General features: G+C 38.5%; 1 protein-coding gene across 1 annotated transcript in view; it reads left to right on the forward strand.

Moving 5' to 3' along the window:
* Positions 1–632: 632 nt before the first annotated feature.
* Positions 633–21,932, forward strand: part of cand1.L (cullin-associated and neddylation-dissociated 1 L homeolog) — a 22,921-nt gene continuing 1,621 nt past the window's right edge. Inside the window, 14 exon segments of the mRNA NM_001091904.1 lie at positions 633–720; positions 4,579–4,722; positions 6,888–7,042; positions 7,703–7,826; positions 8,040–8,296; positions 8,380–8,485; positions 8,805–8,950; positions 11,538–11,830; positions 13,538–13,679; positions 13,781–15,274; positions 18,540–18,635; positions 19,297–19,466; positions 19,547–19,711; positions 20,720–20,827. Coding sequence (NP_001085373.1) covers positions 653–720; positions 4,579–4,722; positions 6,888–7,042; positions 7,703–7,826; positions 8,040–8,296; positions 8,380–8,485; positions 8,805–8,950; positions 11,538–11,830; positions 13,538–13,679; positions 13,781–15,274; positions 18,540–18,635; positions 19,297–19,466; positions 19,547–19,711; positions 20,720–20,827 — 3,468 coding nt within the window. The 5' untranslated portion in view covers positions 633–652.

The following is a 21,932-nucleotide window of genomic DNA, read 5'->3' on the forward strand; positions in this document are numbered from 1 at the left end:
ATTAATTACAATCTGTGCAAAGTGCCTCAGGATATGTCAGCACTATATAAATAAAGGCTGATGGGTAGATGGTTGCGTGTTTATGAATATTACAGCACTTTCCGTCAATAGCCTATCTTATAACTAAAAAAAGAGGCCATTTACTCTGAGAAGCAATAACTATAGAGTTCAATATGAAAGTCTCAACGTGTCAGGCCTTTGAAACAGACCACTGACAGCAAAGAACGTCTCAGTTGCAAAGCTGATTGGCTGTAGCTCGCGCCAATCACCTGCATCAGCGGCGAGTCAGTCATCTCAGGACTTCCATGACACTGTGGAGCGAATGTGTAAGTGACAGCCTGCTTATCCAATCGGAACCACAGAAACGGCCCCACGCCGACTGCTTTCGAGTATACGCCGTAAACTTTGACTTGTTGGGCTCGCGGGAGGCTGGCTGCCATCCTGCCTCTTGTCCTATGCTCCGCCTCACAGACGAGGCTGTATGTGAAACAGGCTGTTTAGCGCGGCCTCCAAATCGGGTCCCGAGCGAGTGCGCGCACCGTAGGCCTCCCGAGCGCCTGAAAGGACACGGGCGCGAGCTGGACTGCTGAAACTCGTGGTCCCGAAGCAAAGGCTCTTTTACATCGAGGCTACGGAAACAGCAGTAGCCATCATGGCGAGCGCCTCGTACCATATCTCCAATCTGCTGGAGAAGATGACATCCAGTGACAAGGACTTCAGGTGAGCAGTAGGGCCCGGCGCTTAGTGCTGTGAGCTTGGGGGCAGGCCATGGCTGAGTGGCGGGGAGAAATGGCTCCTCCAGAGGGTGCGGCCTAGCTGTCAGGATTTGTCTCCCAGGCCGGCTGCATGCATAGGCCTTCCCTGCACACATACTGCTCTATAGTGGTGCCAGGCTGCTCACATTAAACAGCTCTCCCTGCCTGTGTGAATGTACATGTCTGCCTCACCACCAATGAAGCCTTGCAGCACAAACAGGCAACCAACAGCATTCCAGCCTTTCCACGATTACTCGCACTTCCTGCATTTTATGCTACCTGGGAGGCCTGGTTGTTTATTCAAAATTTAGTCTTGGTTACCTCATTTATAAATGTTTTGAATGTTGCTACTGTGCACTGCTTATTTCTTTCCCCTTAATGCTCTAGTATAGGTTTTGTGGTTGTGGGCAGTGATGCCCCCACACATCTGTATTTGCTGTTTGTCCCAAATCATATATTCTGGGACTCCCAATACTGTTGTCTGACATTCTACATGTAGGGTTGCCACCTGACTGGTATTTCACCGGCCTGACAGGTACAAATAATGGTTTATCTCAATGCTATAAATAGGAAAAAAAGATAAATATATAGGAAAGCCGGTATTTTTTTTCCAAAATAGGTGGCAACCCGATCTACGTGCATTCAATACATTTTATGTATAAATCACATACAGTGAACCTGGACTGATTTGCAGCATGTATTGCTGAATTCTCAGGGTTATAACAATAGAGCTATAATGGTGGGTGCCCATCCGCATGGCTGATCCGGTGTGTACTAATTCATGCCGTTTACACGTACTTGTATAAAAATAAACCTTTGCAGAGTATCAATAATGAGGGGCCTAAAGATATTTTTCTGTAGGGACTAAATTATGTGACTAAAATAATCCTTAAAACCTTGTGTCTAACTCTGGAATCACAAGGCTTACATTTAGCAATAAGAAGTAGTACCCCCCCCCCCCCAATAACTGCCAGGGTGTTCTAGAAATCTATTTTGTTTTGGGAATAGAATACTATACCTGCTGGACAGCACTGCGTTCATAAGTAGTTATAGCAGGAATGTATTTAATTCACCCATGGCTATTTACAATGCAATGCCTGCTATAGTCCTGTAAATCTGTTCACAGCGTCACAACATTCTATATGTACATAGTGTGAACTGTGCAGTTTCATCCAAAATAATAATTTTATTTGTTGTTTTTTTTTTTTTTTCTTAGAACACACTAATTTCTATACAGCAGTTTTTGATTATTATAATGTAATATTAAAATATTATAAAGTAAACTCTATGCACCCAATTATTGAACACCGCTGTTAAATGTGTTGGCGCTTTTTTAATACGTGCTCATAATAGAAAACAACTAGTGCTCTTGCTGAAAGTGTCTGCAGTGCAAAGTTCCTGTGTCGGTACAAGTACTCCATGACACAAGCAATCGCCTATTTGACTCTCTCTACTACTCACAACTCCTGTACTTCATAGAGCTTCTACAAATCTCCAACTACTACACTTGGGTACTCAGACTAATACTGAGACGTGCAGTTCACACCCCAGAGTGACTGTGGTCACTAAGATTGAATTGAGCTGTACTCGCAAAATAAGGACCTGTGTACTTTTTATAGCAGCACTGTCATTGTAGATGCTGCTTGCCTTGTTATCCTTACTATAGTCCCAACCTAGTGGGCAAAGACTAACTGTTACTCATTTTATTTCTGGCCCTGCCCTGGCTGAGTTTACAACTCACTAAACTTGCTCCCACCCACTGTATTTTGTAAGATATAGGAAGAAGCAGGGCACTCAAAATATAAATACAGGTATGGGATGCGTTATCCAGAAACACGTTATCCAGAAAGCTCCGAATTACGGAAAGGCTGTCTCCCATAGACTCCATTTTATCCAAATAATCCAAATTTTTTCAAAATTTCCTTTTTCTCTATAATAATAATAAAACAGGACCTTGTACTTGTTCCCAACTAAGATATAATTAATTCTTATTGGCAGCAAAACTATCTGGGTTTATTTAATGTTTACATGATTTTCTGGTAAATTTAAGTTATGAAGATCCAAATTACTGAAAGATCCTTTATCTGGAAAACCCCAACATACTGGATAACAGGTCCAATACCTGTATAGTAAAATATTTTACATATAGTGGATGGGTCTTTGTCAGAGGCATAAACAATGCACTTGATGAAGACCTCCACTATTTTAGGGGGTCAAAACGCATTGGGTTATTTATTTTTCTAAATTGCTATATGTATGCAGGTATGGGATCTGTTATCTGGAAACCAATTATCCAGAAAGCCCCGAATTACACAATAGCTGCATTCCATATATTTAATCAAATAATTCAAAATTTTAAAAATGATTTGCTTTTATTTCTGTAATAATAAAACAGTACATTGTACTTTATCCCAGCTAAGAAATAATCCTTATTGGAGGCAAAACAACCCTGTTGGGTTTATTTACTGTTTCAATTTGTTTTTTGTAGACTTAGGGTTAGGACACACTGGACGATTTGTCGCCAACGTTTTTAAAAAGCAAATCGCGGCGACATATCGCTCGTTTTGTCTCTGAACAAAAACAAATGAGACGCCAGCTCCTGTGCCCACAGCGCGTTTGTGAATCGCCTGTAGCTCCAAAACGCACTGAGACCCTTTTCCGAGCGATTTATCAGAAATAGCATGTACTTAGAAAAGCACTGAAATCTCCTAGACACGCACACACATACAGATAAGCAGCAATTGTATTCAAATTACAATGCGAATGCAATGACGCAAGAACGTAAAGACGCCAGGTTACATCGGGAAGCACAAACCGTTTCCGGTTTGGGTGGAGCACGTACCGCACAGAGTAATGGGATACAAATCGCTCTGTGCCAATAGTCGCTGTGAATCGTCTGTTCAAAAAAGACGATCGTCTTGTCGCCGCGATTTACTTTTTTAAAACGTTGCCAACAAATCGTCCAGTGTGTCCTTACCCTTAAAGTATACTGATGCAAGTTACGGGACAATCCCTTATCCAGAAAAACCCAGGTCCCAAACATTCTTGATAACAGGTCCTATACCTATATTTTGAATGTTCTATTTCTTCTTGTATGTTTGGGGATCTTACAGATGACCCCTGCAGTGAGCACCACCCATTATCTCTTTTTCTTCTAATTGAGGTTGCACCACCAGTTACTATATGGTATTTGTTAAGTGACCAGGAAAGCTGGAGTATACCCACACAAACCTGGCGAGTATTCAGAAATTGTTACTTTGCTGGTTGCATTGATAACTCGCTTTTAATAATAACATTTTACTTTATGGATTGGGCGTAAACAACATGTGTTTATCTTAAAATCTCTTAATGAAGGCAGAAAAATGATATATTTGAACCGAATGAAGAGGTTAAAATAATCATTATGTTGTGTATTATTCTTTATCTTGTATCTGTTATATTTCAACTGGGATTTTAACCTTAAAACCTCAAGAATAAAGGTTGCTCTGCCTATATCCATGCATGGAAAAATATCCGCTGTTCCTTCTCCCTGTCTTGACCAAATTGGCAGTGACACACAGTGCTATTTTTTTGTCGTGGCTACTAAACACCAGACAATACCCTGCCATAAACTACTGAGAATTGTCTCTGGCAAAACTCTTCAACTCAACTGTGGCGTTTGTCAGTAGAGTGTTGCATGTTGCTGAACCATGCTGGAATACCAGTCAGAGCAGGTGAAATTTGTCAGTGAGGGACATCATCTTGTTCTGCATAAGTTTTTTTTTTTTTTATTCCCTTAAGGTTTTTTTTTTCACTTCAGTAATTAATTTGACTCTTCTTGTAGATTCATGGCAACTAATGACTTGATGACAGAGCTTCAAAAGGACTCCATAAAGCTGGATGATGACAGTGAAAGGAAAGTAGTGAAGATGATATTGAAGCTGTTAGAAGATAAGAATGGCGAAGTTCAAAATCTAGCTGTGAAATGGTGAGTTTCTTTTAGGCTGTAAGAAAAAATGTTTCCTGTTAACCAATATAGTCTATATATTGGCATGAGTAGGTTTCAAATATTTAGTGTTGCTTTCAATATTCAGAAAAACTAGTTAAATAGGGCAAAAAAATGTTAATTGTTTATTTGTATTGGCACACCAGTTATATACATATAAGAATATGTGTATTTTATAGGCTGGCTGAATAAAGCCCTACCCTGTCCACTGCATTCAGTAGATCTTAATATTCTAAATAAAAAGATCATGGTTCCAGACATGCTGAATTTTCAAAATATTTAACCCAGGTGGGCCTTGCATGTAAAAGGCATGATCTGCTTGTTCTACCATATTAACTACAGTTTTTAATATATTGTTAAAAGCGGTAGCTCATTTTTATTGATTTAACCTATGTAGCATATACATTGTATTTTTGTTGTCTTTTTGCCAGAAAAATATGGCAGGGTAGACCCTGCAGTATTCTCCGGTATTTGATATAAAATTTTCCAGCATCAATCAGTCTCCCAGTACCTGTTGAACAAGTGTTCAGGGTTGGCAGTAGTTATGTGCGGGCCGGCTTGTGTGGGCTACTGCCCTTGCCGCCCTCCCCGCCCACGACTGAATAGTACCCCACTTCTGTTGCTGATTGCATCAATTTATAGACGCTCTCCGCCCCTCCGTGACATAAGAGATGGGGGCGGGTATATAAAAGAACACAGAAGCGCAGGTCGGTTCGCTTATGGGTACTACTCAGCCAGGTTAGGGTCGGGTGCAGGTCGAGAACACATCACTAGTTGTCAGCCTCCGGTGCCAAGACGCTTTCTCATGATCGTTAACCAGAGACATGGGCATCGGAACCAAGGATAACCTCTGGGGAACCTGGGCACAGAATATTATGCCATTGAGTTTGCCCAACATGTAAATTGGCAGATACTGGGAACCTGGTTTGTGATTTGGAAGGGGCGATAGCTGACTGTGCAATTGTGCCAAAAGTTCAAAAGGGGTAAGGGTTGTTTTCATTCCCCTTTAGCAAGACTGCAGCAGGAATATAAACGTATTGTTCTACAGGTGAAATTCCGATAAACCCCCTTTATTTATGCAAAAATAGAAAATATTAATTTGTGGACCTAGTACTAATGTAGTGATTGGTTTCGATAATATATTCTTGACTGTGGTCAACAATGTAGAACAATGTAGGTCTCTATAAAAATATATTTCATAAAATATATTTCATAAAACAGCTCATGTGTAAAACCCTGCTTCATTTAAAAAAAAAAAACATTTTCATAATATGCTTTTTAGTAGTATGTGCCATTGGTTAATCGTAAATAGAAAATCAACATTTTAAAAATATACGGGCTGCCCCTTGGCATCCTAGGATTCATGGTGCACACAAACAAACTATACTTGTTAGGTCACATGAGCCAATTAACAGACTTTTGCTTCCACACTTCTTCCTGTTACAGTTAGAGCTGCAGTATTTCTGGGCAGGTGATCTCCGAGGCAGCACAAAATGGGCAATATTTACTTAAATTTATATTCCAGTTTGGTAACACTCTTTAATATGCCACTTCATTTGATATAAACTAGCTGTTGCTTAAAGGAACCGTTCAGTGTTAAAATAAAAACTGGGTAAATAGACTGTGTAAAATAAAACATGTTTTCAATATAGTTAGTTAGCCAAAAATATAATGTATAAAGGCTGGAGTGAGTGGATAACATAATAGCCAGAACAGGCACATGGACATAACTGTTCAGTGAGTTTGCAATTGATCCTCGGCATTCAGCTCAGATTCAAAGGCAAAAAGTTATGACCCATGTGCCCCCCCTCAAGTCACTGATTGGTTACTGACTGTTAACCAATCGGTAGAAACCAAGAGAGCTGCAAAGCAGGAAGTAGTGTTATGTTAGACATCCAGTCACTCCAGCCTTTATAGATTTTTGGCTAACTAACTATATTAGAAACATTTTTTGCACAGCCTATGTATTTACCCAGTTTTTATTTTTTACACCAAACTGTTCCTAAGTATTCATTTTGGGGGGTATAGTTTTGCTTAATGCGTATAAAGAATATTATGATTCTGCTTCTTTTATGTGGAAACATTTTCTCCTTAAAGTGTCTAGATTCATTATTAACATTACAAATATTTGTATTTGTTTTTACAAGTCTTGGTCCACTGGTAAGCAAAGTTAAAGAATATCAAGTGGAGACCATTGTAGACACTCTTTGTACCAACATGCTTTCGGACAAGGAACAACTACGTGATATATCTAGTATTGGGCTTAAGACAGTAATTGGAGAACTTCCACCAGCATCTAGTGGTAAGAACCAATAAAACCAAACAGCATCTGTGTAATATTTGAATATTTTCATTCTCATATATTACTCCATCTGAGGCAATGACTGTTGGACTTTCAGTTCATACTTTGGTCAGGGCCTCTGCCTATATAAGTTACAGATATAGCAAAATATAAATATTTCAGTCATTTAGTCATTTTCCAAGAATGTCTAGAACCACAAATAAATTTCCATCCCAAACACTAATCTAGCTGACCTTCAAGCTGCGCCTAAGAAAGCAAATCGATGTTCTCCCCAAATCTTACCCTACCTGGCATTTAGGCTGCAATTATCAAAGCCTCCTACGAGACTCCGCTCCACTGTTGGGGACCACTGCTCTAAGGGCTGTGATAAAGGTTATCCACACTACCTCTGTACTTTGCCACAAAGAGTCTCTTCATGTGAAATAAACTTCATTTTCCAGACAACCCTACCTTGCACAAGATGTGGTGGCACCCAAATGATTAAAAGTTAAACATTTTAGGCAAAATGCTGCATGATGCTATATCCCACACACACAGAAAAATCCCATGAATAGCATTCATTTTGCCCTGTTACGGTCAATCTCCCTTCTGGTATGAATTAAAGCATTATATTGGTAAAAGGACTCTAATATTTGCTTAATTTTCCCCTTTTCTTTAAAGGATCTGCTCTAGCTGCAAATGTTTGCAAAAAAATTACAGGACGACTTACAAGTGCTATTGCAAAGCAGGAGGATGTGTCTGTTCAGTTAGAAGCATTGGATATTATGGCTGATATGCTTAGCAGGTAAAAAGCAAGTACCGTTTATATACATTATCACAAACTTAGCAAATGTGTGCATTATTATTCTCAAAGTGAAACATAGCAGCTGCTTAATAGCAATCATTAAAACATTCAGTTTTTGTTAACACCTAAACCTGTTTTGGGTTAAATGTAGGATAATACTGTAGATAACAAATTTATTCATAATAATAATACTATTAAATGCTCTCTTTACAGACAAGGTGGACTACTGGTGAATTTCCATCCTTCAATTTTGAGCTGTTTACTTCCACAGCTAACAAGTCCAAGACTTGCTGTAAGAAAAAGAACCATCATTGCTCTTGGCCATCTCGTAATGAGTTGCGGCAACATAGTGTTCATTGATCTCATTGAACATCTGTTGACCGAACTATCTAAAAATGATTCCATGTCTACCACTAGGACATATATACAGTGCATTGCTGCCATTAGTAGGCAAGCTGGCCACAGAATAGGTAAGATAAATTATTTTACTTTTTTGGTTTATTATTACGTCAAAATAAATATTCTAAACTACATGTTGGAACATTTGTTTTAGGTGAATATTTAGAGAAGATCATTCCACTTGTAGTGAAATTTTGTAATATAGATGACGATGAATTGAGAGAGTACTGCATTCAAGCATTTGAATCATTTGTCAGAAGGTATGATTGCACTAAATGTTTCAATATCAAGCGACATTTGCGTCTTCATTTTATAAAGATTTCATTGTAGGTCAGGCATCCGTGTATTCTAGTATGTATGCACAAATGTTTGTTCTTATTCTATAAAAACATGGTGCAGTTGGGTTTTACATCTGAATATATTTTTACATCAAAATTCATTAAGGCTGGTAACATGCAGGCATACACATTTTACTTGTTCTGCTACTTTAGCTTTAACAAAGAACCTAACCAGTGCAATAGCAAATTTCATTGGATCTTCTTTTTTAAATACTAAAATTGGCTAACCATTGTGTTTCAGGTGCCCTAAAGAAGTTTATCCTCATGTATCTACCATTATAAACATCTGTCTAAAATACTTAACATATGATCCCAATTACAATTATGATGATGAAGACGAAGATGAAAATGCTATGGATGCCGACGGTGCAGATGATGATGATCAAGGTAGTCTATTTCTTCTAAAAGACTTAAACGTGAAAAGCTAAATCTAAGCATTATAAAGGGCAGTGTTTGAAACCCACACACACACACATTTTTTTTTTTGCAAGGATAGTGTGCCTCACGTGAAGGAAGGCTTTTCAGCACTCTATTTTTCCCAAAACTAGTTGCCCTAGGAAGTAGGGAAATTAGTTTGTACAATATACTTGCATCATTATAACGTTTCCCCTAGATTTTGTCATCAGAAAATGTAAGATATTCTGGTGTCCTTACTGTGATATGGACAAGTATTGCTAATTTTCCTGTGCACTTTTTTCTGTAATGCTATATTTTTTTCCTTTTTTCAAGGTAATTACCAATAATTCCAGATATTTGAGTAAAGGTGAATAAATGAATGTTTATAACTCATGAATAGCATGAAACAAGACTTATCAGTTCCAATTTAGGATAATGGTACATGGGGCATTCTCACCTGCACATCTTTCTTGTGGGCCAGGTTATAAAACATCTGCAAGTACCACTCCATAGGCCGACCTTGTAACTGTTTAGACCCCATCTGACTAATCTTATTTGCATATGTGGCGGTACGTGAGCAAGGAAATGCGTGGGTGATAAAACGCTCTGTGTGCCAGCTGAGAGCTGATTGTCAAAATAAAAAGCCTTTATATATGCTCAAATACGCTTTTGTTTAATTCTAATGTAATTCATGTTAAATAAGTATTTTTTTTATTTCTAAGAGAGGAAGGCTAATACAGTACAATGCAAACCTTCCCACAACTTTTATTTATCTCCCACAGATGTAGGGAGTAAGCAGCAATTTTGTTTCCCTTTTGCCATCTGCATTCAATCTGCAGTGTGGGGGCGAAAAAACTTCAGACGATCCTTTTCAATGGTGTTGGTGTGAATCGGTGGCAGAACAACATTTTGCTGATACCACACTGACATCAGTGAATAGGTATCTTTGGACATTTTGTGGCCTGCGCTGAAAGCACTTTGGCACGGCTGACAGATTGCCCCGTTTGTCATTCTTTTAGATGAACGTGACTGAGCTAGTTGCAACTAAATTAGTGATTGAATTGCTTACGGTCTAAACTCCATGGGAAAGTTTGTCGGGTGGTGTCGGAAAGACACAACACACACGACATGCAGTATGATGATGGGTAAACTATACAGAAAACTTTCCATCTGACACAACACATAGTTACATTAAATTGTTAGTTAAATTGGGTTGAAAAAAGACAAGGTCCATTAAGTTCAACCCCTCCAAATGAAAACCCAGCATCCATACATACATCCATCCCTACTTTCACATAAATTCTATATACCCATATCTATACTAACTATAGAGCTTAGTATCACAATAGCCTTTGATATTCTGTCTGTCCAAGAAATCATCCAAGCCACTCTTAAAGGCATTAACTGAATCAGCCATCACAACATCACCCGGCAGTGCATTCCACAACCTCACTGACCTCACTGTGAAGAACCACCTACGCTGCTTCAAATGAAAGTTCTTTCTGATGCAAACATTGCATGTTGTGTGCCTCACAAAGAAACTTCGGGCGGCTTTGGAAAACCAAAGTCGCAACATGTATGCCATCCCATCTGGAATTCACATTCTTGCCGGTGGGAAGGCATTTTGAGACATTAGTCGCCCATAGTAGTGCCACCACCCTTATCTGATCCGACTTTACATTCGAGCTATAGGGAGATCAGATTTTGTAGGATTCTGCAAATCTCTTGGTGTTGCATGGCATGATCAGATAAAATCTGCCCCACAAAATCTGATAAAACTCATGCATGTAGTTTTACCCAACCTCCTGGCAGTACTTGAAAGCTTAATATCCGTGAACCATGCCAAATTAAAATATTGGATAATCTATAATTTTTTATGATAAAAAAGAATATTAAAAAAAAAAAAAAAAGGCTAGCAACCATTAATACAATAAATCATGCCCTGACTACAGATTAATAATGCAATTCCACTGTTGAAAGTCGCAAAGTTAGAGAATCACTCTCCAAATCTGACACAATGGGCTGATATAGGAATGTTAACTCAACTAGGGGTAACAATCTATTTGTGAGCAATGCACATTATAAAGCACTGTACTGATGATCTTTGTTGCGTCTTTCATTTTCCACTAATTAACATCATTAAAACCCAAGGCCTTATCTGCAGCTACCTGTCACAATGATGTGATAATATTGTGTTGCTGTTCTATGCTACATTACAGAAATAGATTAATAAAAAAAAAAAATGTGAGTACCTAGAATTTCTCTCTTGATCAAGTGCTTTGATAAGTGCCTGAAATCTGTTGGTTTCATCAAACCTATTACAGGTGTGGGACCTGTTATCCAGAATGCTTGGGACCTGGGGCTTTCTGTATAAGGTATCTTTCTGTAATTTGAGTCTCAATACGTCAATAAGTCTGCTAAAAATAATGTAAACCTTAACTAAACCCAAAAGGGTTATTATTATTAGAGAAAATGGAAATCCTTTTGAAATATTTGAATAAAATAAGTCTATGGCAGATGGCCTTCCTGTATTTCACTTATTATAATTAATTATTAATTAATATATTTTTTTAAATAGGTAGTGATGATGAGTATAGTGACGATGACGATATGAGCTGGAAAGTGAGACGTGCTGCTGCTAAGTGCTTGGATGCTGTTGTCAGCACTCGCCATGAAATGCTTGCTGAGTTCTACAAGACAGTATCTCCTGCACTAATTTCTAGGTTCAAAGAGCGTGAAGAGAATGTAAAAGCAGATGTGTTTCATGCATATCTATCACTTCTGAAACAGACGCGTCCTGTGCAAAGTTGGCTTTGTGATCCTGATGCAATGGAACAAGGGGAAACTCCTTTGACAATGTTGCAGAGCCAGGTTAGTGTGACTTGTAGTTTCTGCATAACATTTTTTTGTGCTATGAAACATGTAGATTCCTAGTGGGCCGGTCCAAAACCCCTGGTTAACCGCAGCTACCGCAAAAAATCTTCGGGCCACTTCCGCTCGCCTCACACCGCTGGCTTCTGTTCCCTGAATCTATAAACCTGCGCTTCGCCCTGCCCCTTTTGTGTCACTGCGGGGCGGGCGTGGGTCTAAAAATAGCGGGGACGGTGTGGGCCGGGTTTGGGTTGGGTGCCTTAACGTGCACATCACTATTCTATAGGTAATGGTGTAACTCAAATCCTGAAAGTGTGGACACAATTAAAAACTGCTTTTCAGGAAATGGTGATGGTTATGCTGTCTCCAAATATATTTTAGGCAACAAAGTGACCACTTTGTACTTAATTCTGTTCATTTTGGCATACAATTTTCTGAGGCTGAGGCTAGAAGCAGTTCCTGGTATCACTGCTCTTTTCCTAGACACAAATCATTGTTGTGCTCTCTGGGTTAGTTTCCCTAATTGCGGTCAGGTGAAAATGTGGTAATTTAAATATAGTTACTAAGTCACTTCATTACTCTTGTGACTGCACTTGACAAGCAATTTCTGCTTTTTAAGTCATTGCAATTTTGCACCACATTTATTCAAATGATCCTAAATACAGTTTACTTTAAGGTGTTGCAATTAAAGTTCTTTAGAAGAGCAAAAATGAACTGTATTGCCGGTTCATTTGCAGCTATGGTGAATAATCATGGTTTTGCTGTGTTTTTCACTTCGTTTTAATAGGGATGGGGAGTTTGGGAGAGTCTGGGAGGTTTGCTTAGAGGAATATCTTAATTGCTGCCCTGGATAATCACATTGTGTTTTTTGCTGTGTGATTAATAGTCATGTGCTTGGCAACACCATCCTGCAAAACATATCATATACAGTACGTTTGCAAGGATGCAACTTGGAAGTGACCATCCATTGCTCCCTAAACAAAACCGTTTCTCCTTCATATCTGCAATAAACCAAATGGATATGAGTGATGCTCAGAAAAAAAACCCTTGTCATTGACTAATGTTACAATAGCTTAGCTTGTTTTCATAGTTTCCTATGGCCAAAACATTTTGAAATTTGCTTCCTGACATTTGTTATAGAGAAAATAGTAATTCAGAGAAAAACATCTCGTGTCACAAATCTCAAGATTTGTTGAATTGAGCTGGGACACACAGGGCATCTTCTGACACTTTAATATGTATTTATGCAAAAGTATTTTTTCATTCTCCTAATTTTCTGAGCAGATTTTATGTTCCCATATTTAACAAGCAAGTTTATTTCTAGAGAAAAAGAGATGAAAGGCTTGTCAGAACTAGCAGCTACCCACCCTCAAACAGGTAGTTGGGGACCCAAAGTAATCCTAAAAGCTACACTTCTTGCATGATGTTTCGCAGGAACATAGTGGTGAGATGCAGGATTATATAAATATAATGCATGACTAATATTTATTGGTCAAACACATTAACAGATCATTCCCAAGGCCAGTCAGCTCTTAGTAGGGTTTATTTATGAACACTGCAAATTTTTACCTAGCCAACAACTGATTAGTGATTAACTTTATTTAGCCAGCTGCAAGTAAAGCAGTGAAAGCAAAAATTTGATTGTTTGCCATCAGTTATGCCCATAGTCCTTTCATTTTACAATTAATTATTATTATATTTTCTCAGGTTCCAAATATTGTGAAGGCGCTACATAAACAAATGAAGGAGAAGAGCATAAAGACTCGCCAATGTTGTTTTAATATGCTTACAGAACTGGTATATGTTTTGCCTGGAGCTCTGACACAACACATTCCTGTTTTAGTACCAGGTAAGTGAAACCTATCATAACGCAGAATACTTCTAAATACCACAGCAAACTTAAGTATTTTCCATATATAATTTTTTTATTTCTCATTTTTTTTTCCCTAGGTATCATCTTTTCATTAAATGACAAGTCTAGTTCTTCTAACCTAAAGATAGATGCTCTATCATGTCTTTATGTTATCCTTTGCAACCATTCTCCACAAGTCTTCCACCCACATGTGCAGGCATTGGTTTCACCAGTGGTCATCTGTGTCAGCGATCCTTTCTATAAAATAACATCTGAAGCCCTGTTAGTAATGCAACAACTTGTAAAAGTCATTCGACCATTGGACCAGCCATCTTCCTTTGATGCTGCCCCATACATAAAGGATCTATTTACATGTACGATTAAGAGACTCAAAGCAGCCGACATTGATCAAGAAGTAAAAGAACGTGCAATTTCCTGCATGGGCCAAATCATTTGTAGTCTAGGTGATAATTTAGGGAGTGACCTACCTAGTACCCTTCAGATTTTCCTAGAAAGGCTAAAAAATGAGATCACACGGTTGACCACTGTGAAAGCTCTAAGTCTGATAGCTGGGTCTCCATTGAAAATAGATCTAAGGCCAATACTGGGAGAAGGGGTACCCATTCTTGCTTCTTTTCTCAGGAAGAACCAGAGAGCTTTAAAACTGGGGACACTATCCGCATTAGATATCTTAATAAAAAACTATAGTGACAGCCTGAATGTGGCAATGATTGATGCAGTGCTAGATGAGCTTCCACCTCTTATTAGTGAAAGTGATATGCATGTCTCCCAGATGGCCATTAGCTTCCTTACAACTTTAGCTAAAGTATATCCATCCTCTCTATCCAAGATTAGTGGATCTATTCTGAAAGAACTTATTGGGCTAGTGAGGTCACCATTATTACAAGGAGGAGCACTCAGTGCAATGCTAGAGTTCTTTCAAGCTCTGGTGGTTACTGGAACAGCAACTTTAGGTTACATGGACCTGCTTCGTATGTTAACAGGCCCCGTTTATGCACAGAGCTCGGCACTTACACACAAGCAGTCCTATTACTCTATTGCCAAATGTGTAGCTGCACTTACTCGAGCATGTCCTAAAGAGGGGCCAGCTGTTGTTGGACAGTTTATTCAGGATGTAAAAAACTCAAGATCTACGGATTCTATCCGTCTACTAGCTTTGCTTTCTCTTGGTGAAGTTGGACATCACATTGATCTAAGTGGACAGCTTGAACTTAAGTCTGTGATTTTGGAAGCCTTTTCCTCTCCTAGTGAAGAAGTGAAATCAGCGGCTTCCTATGCACTTGGCAGCATCAGTGTAGGCAACCTACCTGAGTATTTGCCATTTGTCCTACAAGAGATAACTAGCCAACCCAAGAGACAATATCTCCTGCTTCATTCTCTTAAGGAAATCATAAGCTCTGCATCAGTAGTAGGTTTAAAACCCTATGTTGAGAACATTTGGGCTTTACTTTTGAAACACTCTGAATGCGCAGAAGAAGGAACCCGGAATGTTGTTGCTGAATGCTTGGGGAAGCTCACTCTGATTGACCCTGAGACACTTCTGCCACGACTAAAAGGATATTTAGCTGCAGGTAAGACATTATTTATTTGATATAATCCTTTAAATGGTATCTAAGCTTACATAATTTACTAGTTTGGGTTTAGAGTATTCCTCGGAGTGCATTTGTGATTTACATTGATTTTCTATTTTTAGTGCTTCCAAGATATTTCCGTTTTAGACCAATAGGAGGCATTCAGCTTGACCACTTTCTTTTAGGGTCATTGTCAGTAACTGTAACTACCACAGGCTTCATAGTGCGTTAACCCTAGGCTCACTGTGACTTTGAAATAGAGTACAGCCCTTCAATATATATTGCCTGTGATGTCATCTCATGGTCATGTGGCTGCTCACTAGGTTGGTATGGTTTCCCCAAAGTCTGAGGTCTATCTGCCCCTAAAAAATCTGCTAAGCTGTGGTAGGTACTTAGCAGACTTTAGTTATGTTTTCAGCAAATGAAGTAGAGTGGGTGTCTGTGCATAACTGCAAGGTTATGTTATGTCTTTTAAGGGGTTGTTAACCTTCCAAAGACATTTTCAGTTGAGTTGTTTTCAGATTTTTCTTCAGAAATACACTTTTTTTAAATCATTTTCCTTTCTTTTTTTTTTGCCGTATTTCCAAAATCTAAGTTTAAAGTTTTATGTCCCTGTCTCTGGAAATGTATCAATTTAGAAAAGTGAAAGAGTCGGCGACCCCCCCCCCTCCCAGAGCAGCTTTAGAAGGTGAAAAATTACACTTCAGTATTAGAAAAACAGACACAAATAGAAAATAATTGGAAAAAGTTTTTTATTTCTGGTGAACTATCTGAAACCAACTGAAATGAAAAAAATGTTGAAAGGTGAACAACCCTTTTAATATAATGTACTGTAAAGCTCCCCATAGACGCGACGATTCTTCTTGCCGAACGACCGATTTTAGGGAAGCCCGACCGATCCTTCGAAATTATCGTGCGGTTAGTGGGATTCGAACGATCGTACATCTTATGATTTTTCGGCCGACATCTGTCAGGAAATTGATCGGCCAGGTCAAAAAATCTTTGTCGGTCCCAGTGCAATCTATCTATGTTTGCAGGGCCAAGCAGGCAGCTCCCCTTTGTTTTCCTGCCAAATTGGTCTTTTTAGTTGATGGTAAATTCGTACAATCGTTCTGAGAAGATCGTGGTCTCACGATCAGGATCTGATCTTTTAAAAATCTCAACATCTATGGCCAGCTGTATCCTTGTAGTCCATTTCTGTTTGCACTGCCTCACAGATAGTTTACATAAATATGATACTATGTAGCTGTGGGGCTGCTATTCAAGTCGCAGTGAGGCTGTACAGGTCACATTAACTTATCTGAGAATGTATAAATTGTTGCGAATACATTGATATTATTGCTTAAAGGGGAACTATCATGAAAGTTTAAATTTAATTTAACATCGATCTCATGGAAATAAGATACTATCTCCTCACTCCTGCAGGATTAAAACCTTTATTTATTTATTTTTTATATAAAATTGGACTAAAGCTGACACAACTATACCTATAAGTAGGTGTTGGGCAAACATACAATATTTTAATTTTTAGTGTTGCTGGCTGCTCAGTTCAGGGATCAGACATGCTGGAAAATGTTATTTCTCCGACACACCATATTTATCAGTGTATTGTGCGCTGACAGATGAAGAAGTGAAAAGAGCCGCAGCTCCTCTTAACTTCCTGCTGTTCCTATCAGCCAGTTTGCCCAAACAATCAGAACAATAGCAATGCGGCCATACTGTGGAAAACTGTACCAGCAGGGACTGAAAACGTTCATTAATACTAATGATGGGCACAGGCAATAGGGTTGACATGCTGTGTTATCTACTGTGCAAACTGGTCTTTACAGGACCCAGTATATCAGCATGGAATGCTACAGAGCAGCTTATTGATGCCATTGGTATGGTTAATGGTATTATTGCTTCTGAAGCTAACACAACATTTTTACCAGAGCAGGGTAATCGTACATAATATTTAAACCTTTTCATTTTTTAACGAAATGCCTGTTACTCATCAGCTGTTTGAAAAGGAACAGGTTTCATTGCCTACCTCAAAATTATATAGAATCCGTTTAACCAAATTGCCCTTTCCATTGTTTGAAATATAGTAACTACTGTTGGTAGTTGGATTTTATGCCAAATCTCACTATGGCTTTCCTTCAGTAAAATCAAAAATTCCAATAAACACATTGATTTGGGTCCAGGAATATGCTGCAATTCTGCTTATGCTTAAAGGGGCTGTTCACCTTTAAATTAACTTGGTATAGTACAGGCAGTGGTATTCTGAGACGATTTTCAATTGGTTTTTATTTTTTGTGGTTGTTTGTTATTTAGCTGTGTATTCAGCAGCTCTCCAGTTTGCAATTTTCACAATCTGGTTACTAGGGTCCAAATTACCCAAGCAACCGTAACAGACCAGAATATAAATAGGAGAGGGCCTGACTAGAACTATGGGTGATACAAAGTAGCAATAACAATACATTTGTAGCCCTAAAGAGCATTTGTTTTTAGATGGGGCCATTGACCCTCATTTAAAAGTTGAAAAGTCAGAAGAAAAAGCCCAGCAATTAAACTATAAAAGCAAAAATGAAGGCCAGTTGAAAAGTTGCTTAGAATTAGCCATTCTACAATATAATAAAAGTTAATTTAAGGGCTAGTCCACACAAGGAGAGTGAGGCAACTTCGGGCGACTATAAAAAACGTATCGCTGCATGTGCATTAGCGCAGACGACTTTTCATTGTAGCCTATGGGGAAAACCGCTGAGGCAGTTCGGGGAGAAAGTTGCTCAAAAGACGAGGCAATTCGTCGCCAGGCGACAAAATCTCCCCGAATCTCCTCGTGTGGCCTTACCCTAAAGGTGAACTAAAATGCAACATACATGGCAAAAAATAAAAAGACTTTCTAAACATAATCTTGAGAGATCTAATATATGTTTTTTGGAAGGGGGAGGGTTCCTATTTCTAGCAGATGTATTTGAGCTCAAATAACTGAGTGACAGCTAGTGAGCTCTAATACATGTTCTAAGCAAAAGGAGCCACTCCAAAAACATTTATTAGAAGTAACTGTTAATCAAATCACCTACTGCATGGAAGGGAATAAATGTAACTGCTGAGACGGGGAGAGGGAAGATGGATTTGATTATTTCAGAAATGGTACCAATATATATTTAGAAAGATTCTTATTTCAGTATGATGAAGCTTAGATTACATTTTTATTTTCGCAATAGTTCCATTTTGGAAAAAAACCCTTCTAAATTAATTCATTTTATACATTTTATTTTTTAAGGTTCGTCTTATGCTCGAAGTTCTGTAGTAACTGCTGTGAAGTTTACGATTTCTGATCATCCGCAGCCTATTGATCCACTGCTCAAGAACTGTATTGGTAAGAAGAAAAATACCTTTGCTTTTCATAATGTTTATGGCTCAACTGAGGAGGCAATCTTAGTGTGCTTTCTAGGCGACTTTAGGTAACTTTTTTTTTTTTTTTTTTTTAGCCTAAACCCTCTCATGTATCTGTTATGTGTAGGCCTATTATATCAAAGGTCAGATTTTAGTGGTGTCTTGAAACCACGACTAAACTCACTTTCTCTAAAATCATAGTGTCAAGATCTGAATAAAAGAAGTACGAACAGAAATTAACACTGAATGATGTGCTAAAAAATACAAATACCTCTATAAATTCAAGCTTTTCAGACAATTCCTAGTGAAAACAAAATGTCTGAAAATCTTCAAAATTCGAATTGATTTAAAATTGACTTCTATAGAACCTTGATAACTTTTATCAGGTGAAGTTTTGTATTGGTGGTTTTCGTAGATTTGTACACATAATAAATATCACATTTTTTAGCTTTTTTTTTTTAAAGAAATTTATGGGGAAAAAAAATCTAAATTCGATTGTTAGTAAATGGGCCTCTAAGTGTTCCTTAATCTGTAGATGCCATGGCACACTTATTTATTGTAACTATTAAACTACTTTACTATGTTAAAGTCTTAGAAAAAGATGTTTATCATAGTTTTATTTCCCCCCTAATCTTTTAAAACAGGTGATTTTCTGAAGACCCTAGAAGATCCTGATTTAAATGTTCGACGGGTTACACTTGTGACATTCAATTCTGCAGCTCACAACAAACCTTCATTAATCAGGGATCTGCTCGATTCCGTGCTTCCCCATTTGTATAATGAAACTAAAGTTAGAAAAGAACTAATAAGAGAGGTTGGTAAAGTTTGCTTATTATTATTCTTTTTTTATGTTGTACTGGAAGTAACATTCATACATATTTTTTAAAATTTCAGGTTGAAATGGGTCCTTTTAAACACACTGTTGATGATGGCCTTGATATCCGAAAAGCAGCCTTTGAGTGCATGTATACCCTTCTTGATAGTTGCCTTGACAGGCTGGACATCTTTGAATTTCTAAATCACGTTGAAGATGGCTTGAAAGATCACTACGACATTAAGGTGACGAGTGCTCCATTTTTGCATGTGTAATGAGTTGTATGTAGAATACTTGAATCATCAACATTATTTTAAAATTCTTGTTCATTGGCAAAGTTAGGATGAGACAGGACAGCCAGTGGACATCTTAAAAGACTTTCTAACTTTTTGTTTGTAAATGTAATTGCTATTGAAGTCTGTGTCTGCACTGCTGGTTCCAACTATTGAAACAATGTAGCAGAAACCAGCTAGTTAATGGTGTTGTAAAGTAGCATTCAAGGAATTGTGGGATTTGGCATCTTAAATGCAGAAGAGTTGACTTCACTGTTTCATGAGTCAAAGCCAGTACTGGGTGCAGAGAATAGCAAGGGACACGCAGTTAATTACATTCATAACATTGTTGACAAATTTGTACTTCATGAGTCTTGGAAAGTTTTTTTTAGTTTTTTTTTGTTTGTTGTTTTTCTAAAATGGTTCTATAAATCTATTTGCAAGGCACAGCCTAGGTTCAGTTTTAGTCGTGTGCTTAGGAAGTATGGACCAGCCTTAAGCAGATGTGCAGTGTAACTAGAGCAGGGGTGTCCAAACTTTTTGGTGAGGTGAAAATGTGTGGGGGCGACCATTCAGCCTGACATCCATTCCGAGGTAGCTAGCTTGCGATCTGGATCATTCACTCCTGTAGATAGACGCGTACACGGCCAGTACGTGTCTATTACTAACACCTTCAGCACACAGGCAGCAGTATAGACCAAGTGGCAGATCATTTCACTAATGTGCCCAAATATTACTGCTATGATTACTCGATTCCTGATTGCACTGTGCTGGCTGGCCACAATATTATGAATTTCATGACAGAGGGCCGGTGTAAATTTGAAAATTGTGCGCAATTGACCCCCAGGCCTGACTTTGGACATGCCTGAACTAGAGTAAATACAACTTGGTATATTAAGATTGTCTTTTATTTTTTTCTTCTTCTCACATCGGTTTACATGAAATAAAGTTATGTTTTGTTTTTTTAAACTTTCTGTACAGATGCTTACGTTCCTAATGTTGGTGAGGCTTTCTACTTTGTGTCCTAGTGCGGTTCTGCAGCGGTTGGATAGGCTGGTAGAACCATTGCGTGCCACATGCACAACCAAGGTATAATTCTATTTAAAATGTATATAGATATTTTGCGTGTTTCTTTTTTTTTTTTATATTTATTTCAGTTCATAGTGGTTTTATGAAATGCAGGGCATGTAGCATGAAGTGAGTGAAATAAAAAAGACACATTTAATCACAAAACTGGAAGTACTGGTTCTTCTATGTATTACTGTTTATGAATTGACCTTAACTGTGCACCCAGAAAGAGGAAAAGTCAGAGTGTGGACCCTTTTGCAATATCTCTCTCTCTCTCTCTATATATATCTCTCTATGGGGCAAATTCACTAAGGCGCAAAGCGCCGAACGCTAGCGTTTGGCATTTTTGCTACTGCGCAAATTCACTAACGAACGCTGGCGTAGTTTCGCTAGTGTTACTTCACAACCTTACGCCAGGCGAATCTTCGCTAGCGACGAAGCTACGCAAATTCACTAACGCACGCAGTGTAGCGAACGCTACCTTTTACGCTAGACTTCCTTCGCCACCTCAGACCTGGCGAAGCGCAATAGAGTAGATAGGGATTGTTTTAAAAAAAAAAAGTCAATTTTTTTTTAAGTCCCAAAAAAACGCTGGCGTGTTTTCTACATGATGGCTGATAGGCTGAAAAAGATCGAAAATTTTTTGGGGCTCCCCTTCCTCCCCCCTACATTTCCTGACTCATGGCAACTTACCTAGACAGTGGGCACATGTGTAGGGCAAAATAAAATTTTTATTTGCTGATTTGAAGGTTTTCTAGGCATTTGCAGTGCAGATACGTGTTCCTCCATTGAAATTTGAATTTCGCGCCGTATGCAAATTAGCCTTCGCTAGCGTAACTTCGCTTTATATAGCGAATCAACGCTAGCGCAACTTCGCAATCTTACGCTACCCCTGTGCGCAACTTCGGATTTTAGTGAATTTGCGGAGGCCTGGCGAAGTGCGGCGAAGTTGCGCCTGGCTCAACTTCGCATCTTAGTGAATTTGCCCCTATCTCTCTCTCTATCTATCTATCTATCTATCTCTCTATCTATATCTTTCAGTAGGGCAGCACACTGCTTCTTTGTATGTATCCCCGGGTGCAAGGTTAAATCATTCCATATGCAATAAATCAGACCAGCAACACAG

Source organism: Xenopus laevis, chromosome 3L (assembly GCF_017654675.1).
Source record: "Xenopus laevis strain J_2021 chromosome 3L, Xenopus_laevis_v10.1, whole genome shotgun sequence".
Taxonomy (NCBI): domain Eukaryota; kingdom Metazoa; phylum Chordata; class Amphibia; order Anura; family Pipidae; genus Xenopus; species Xenopus laevis.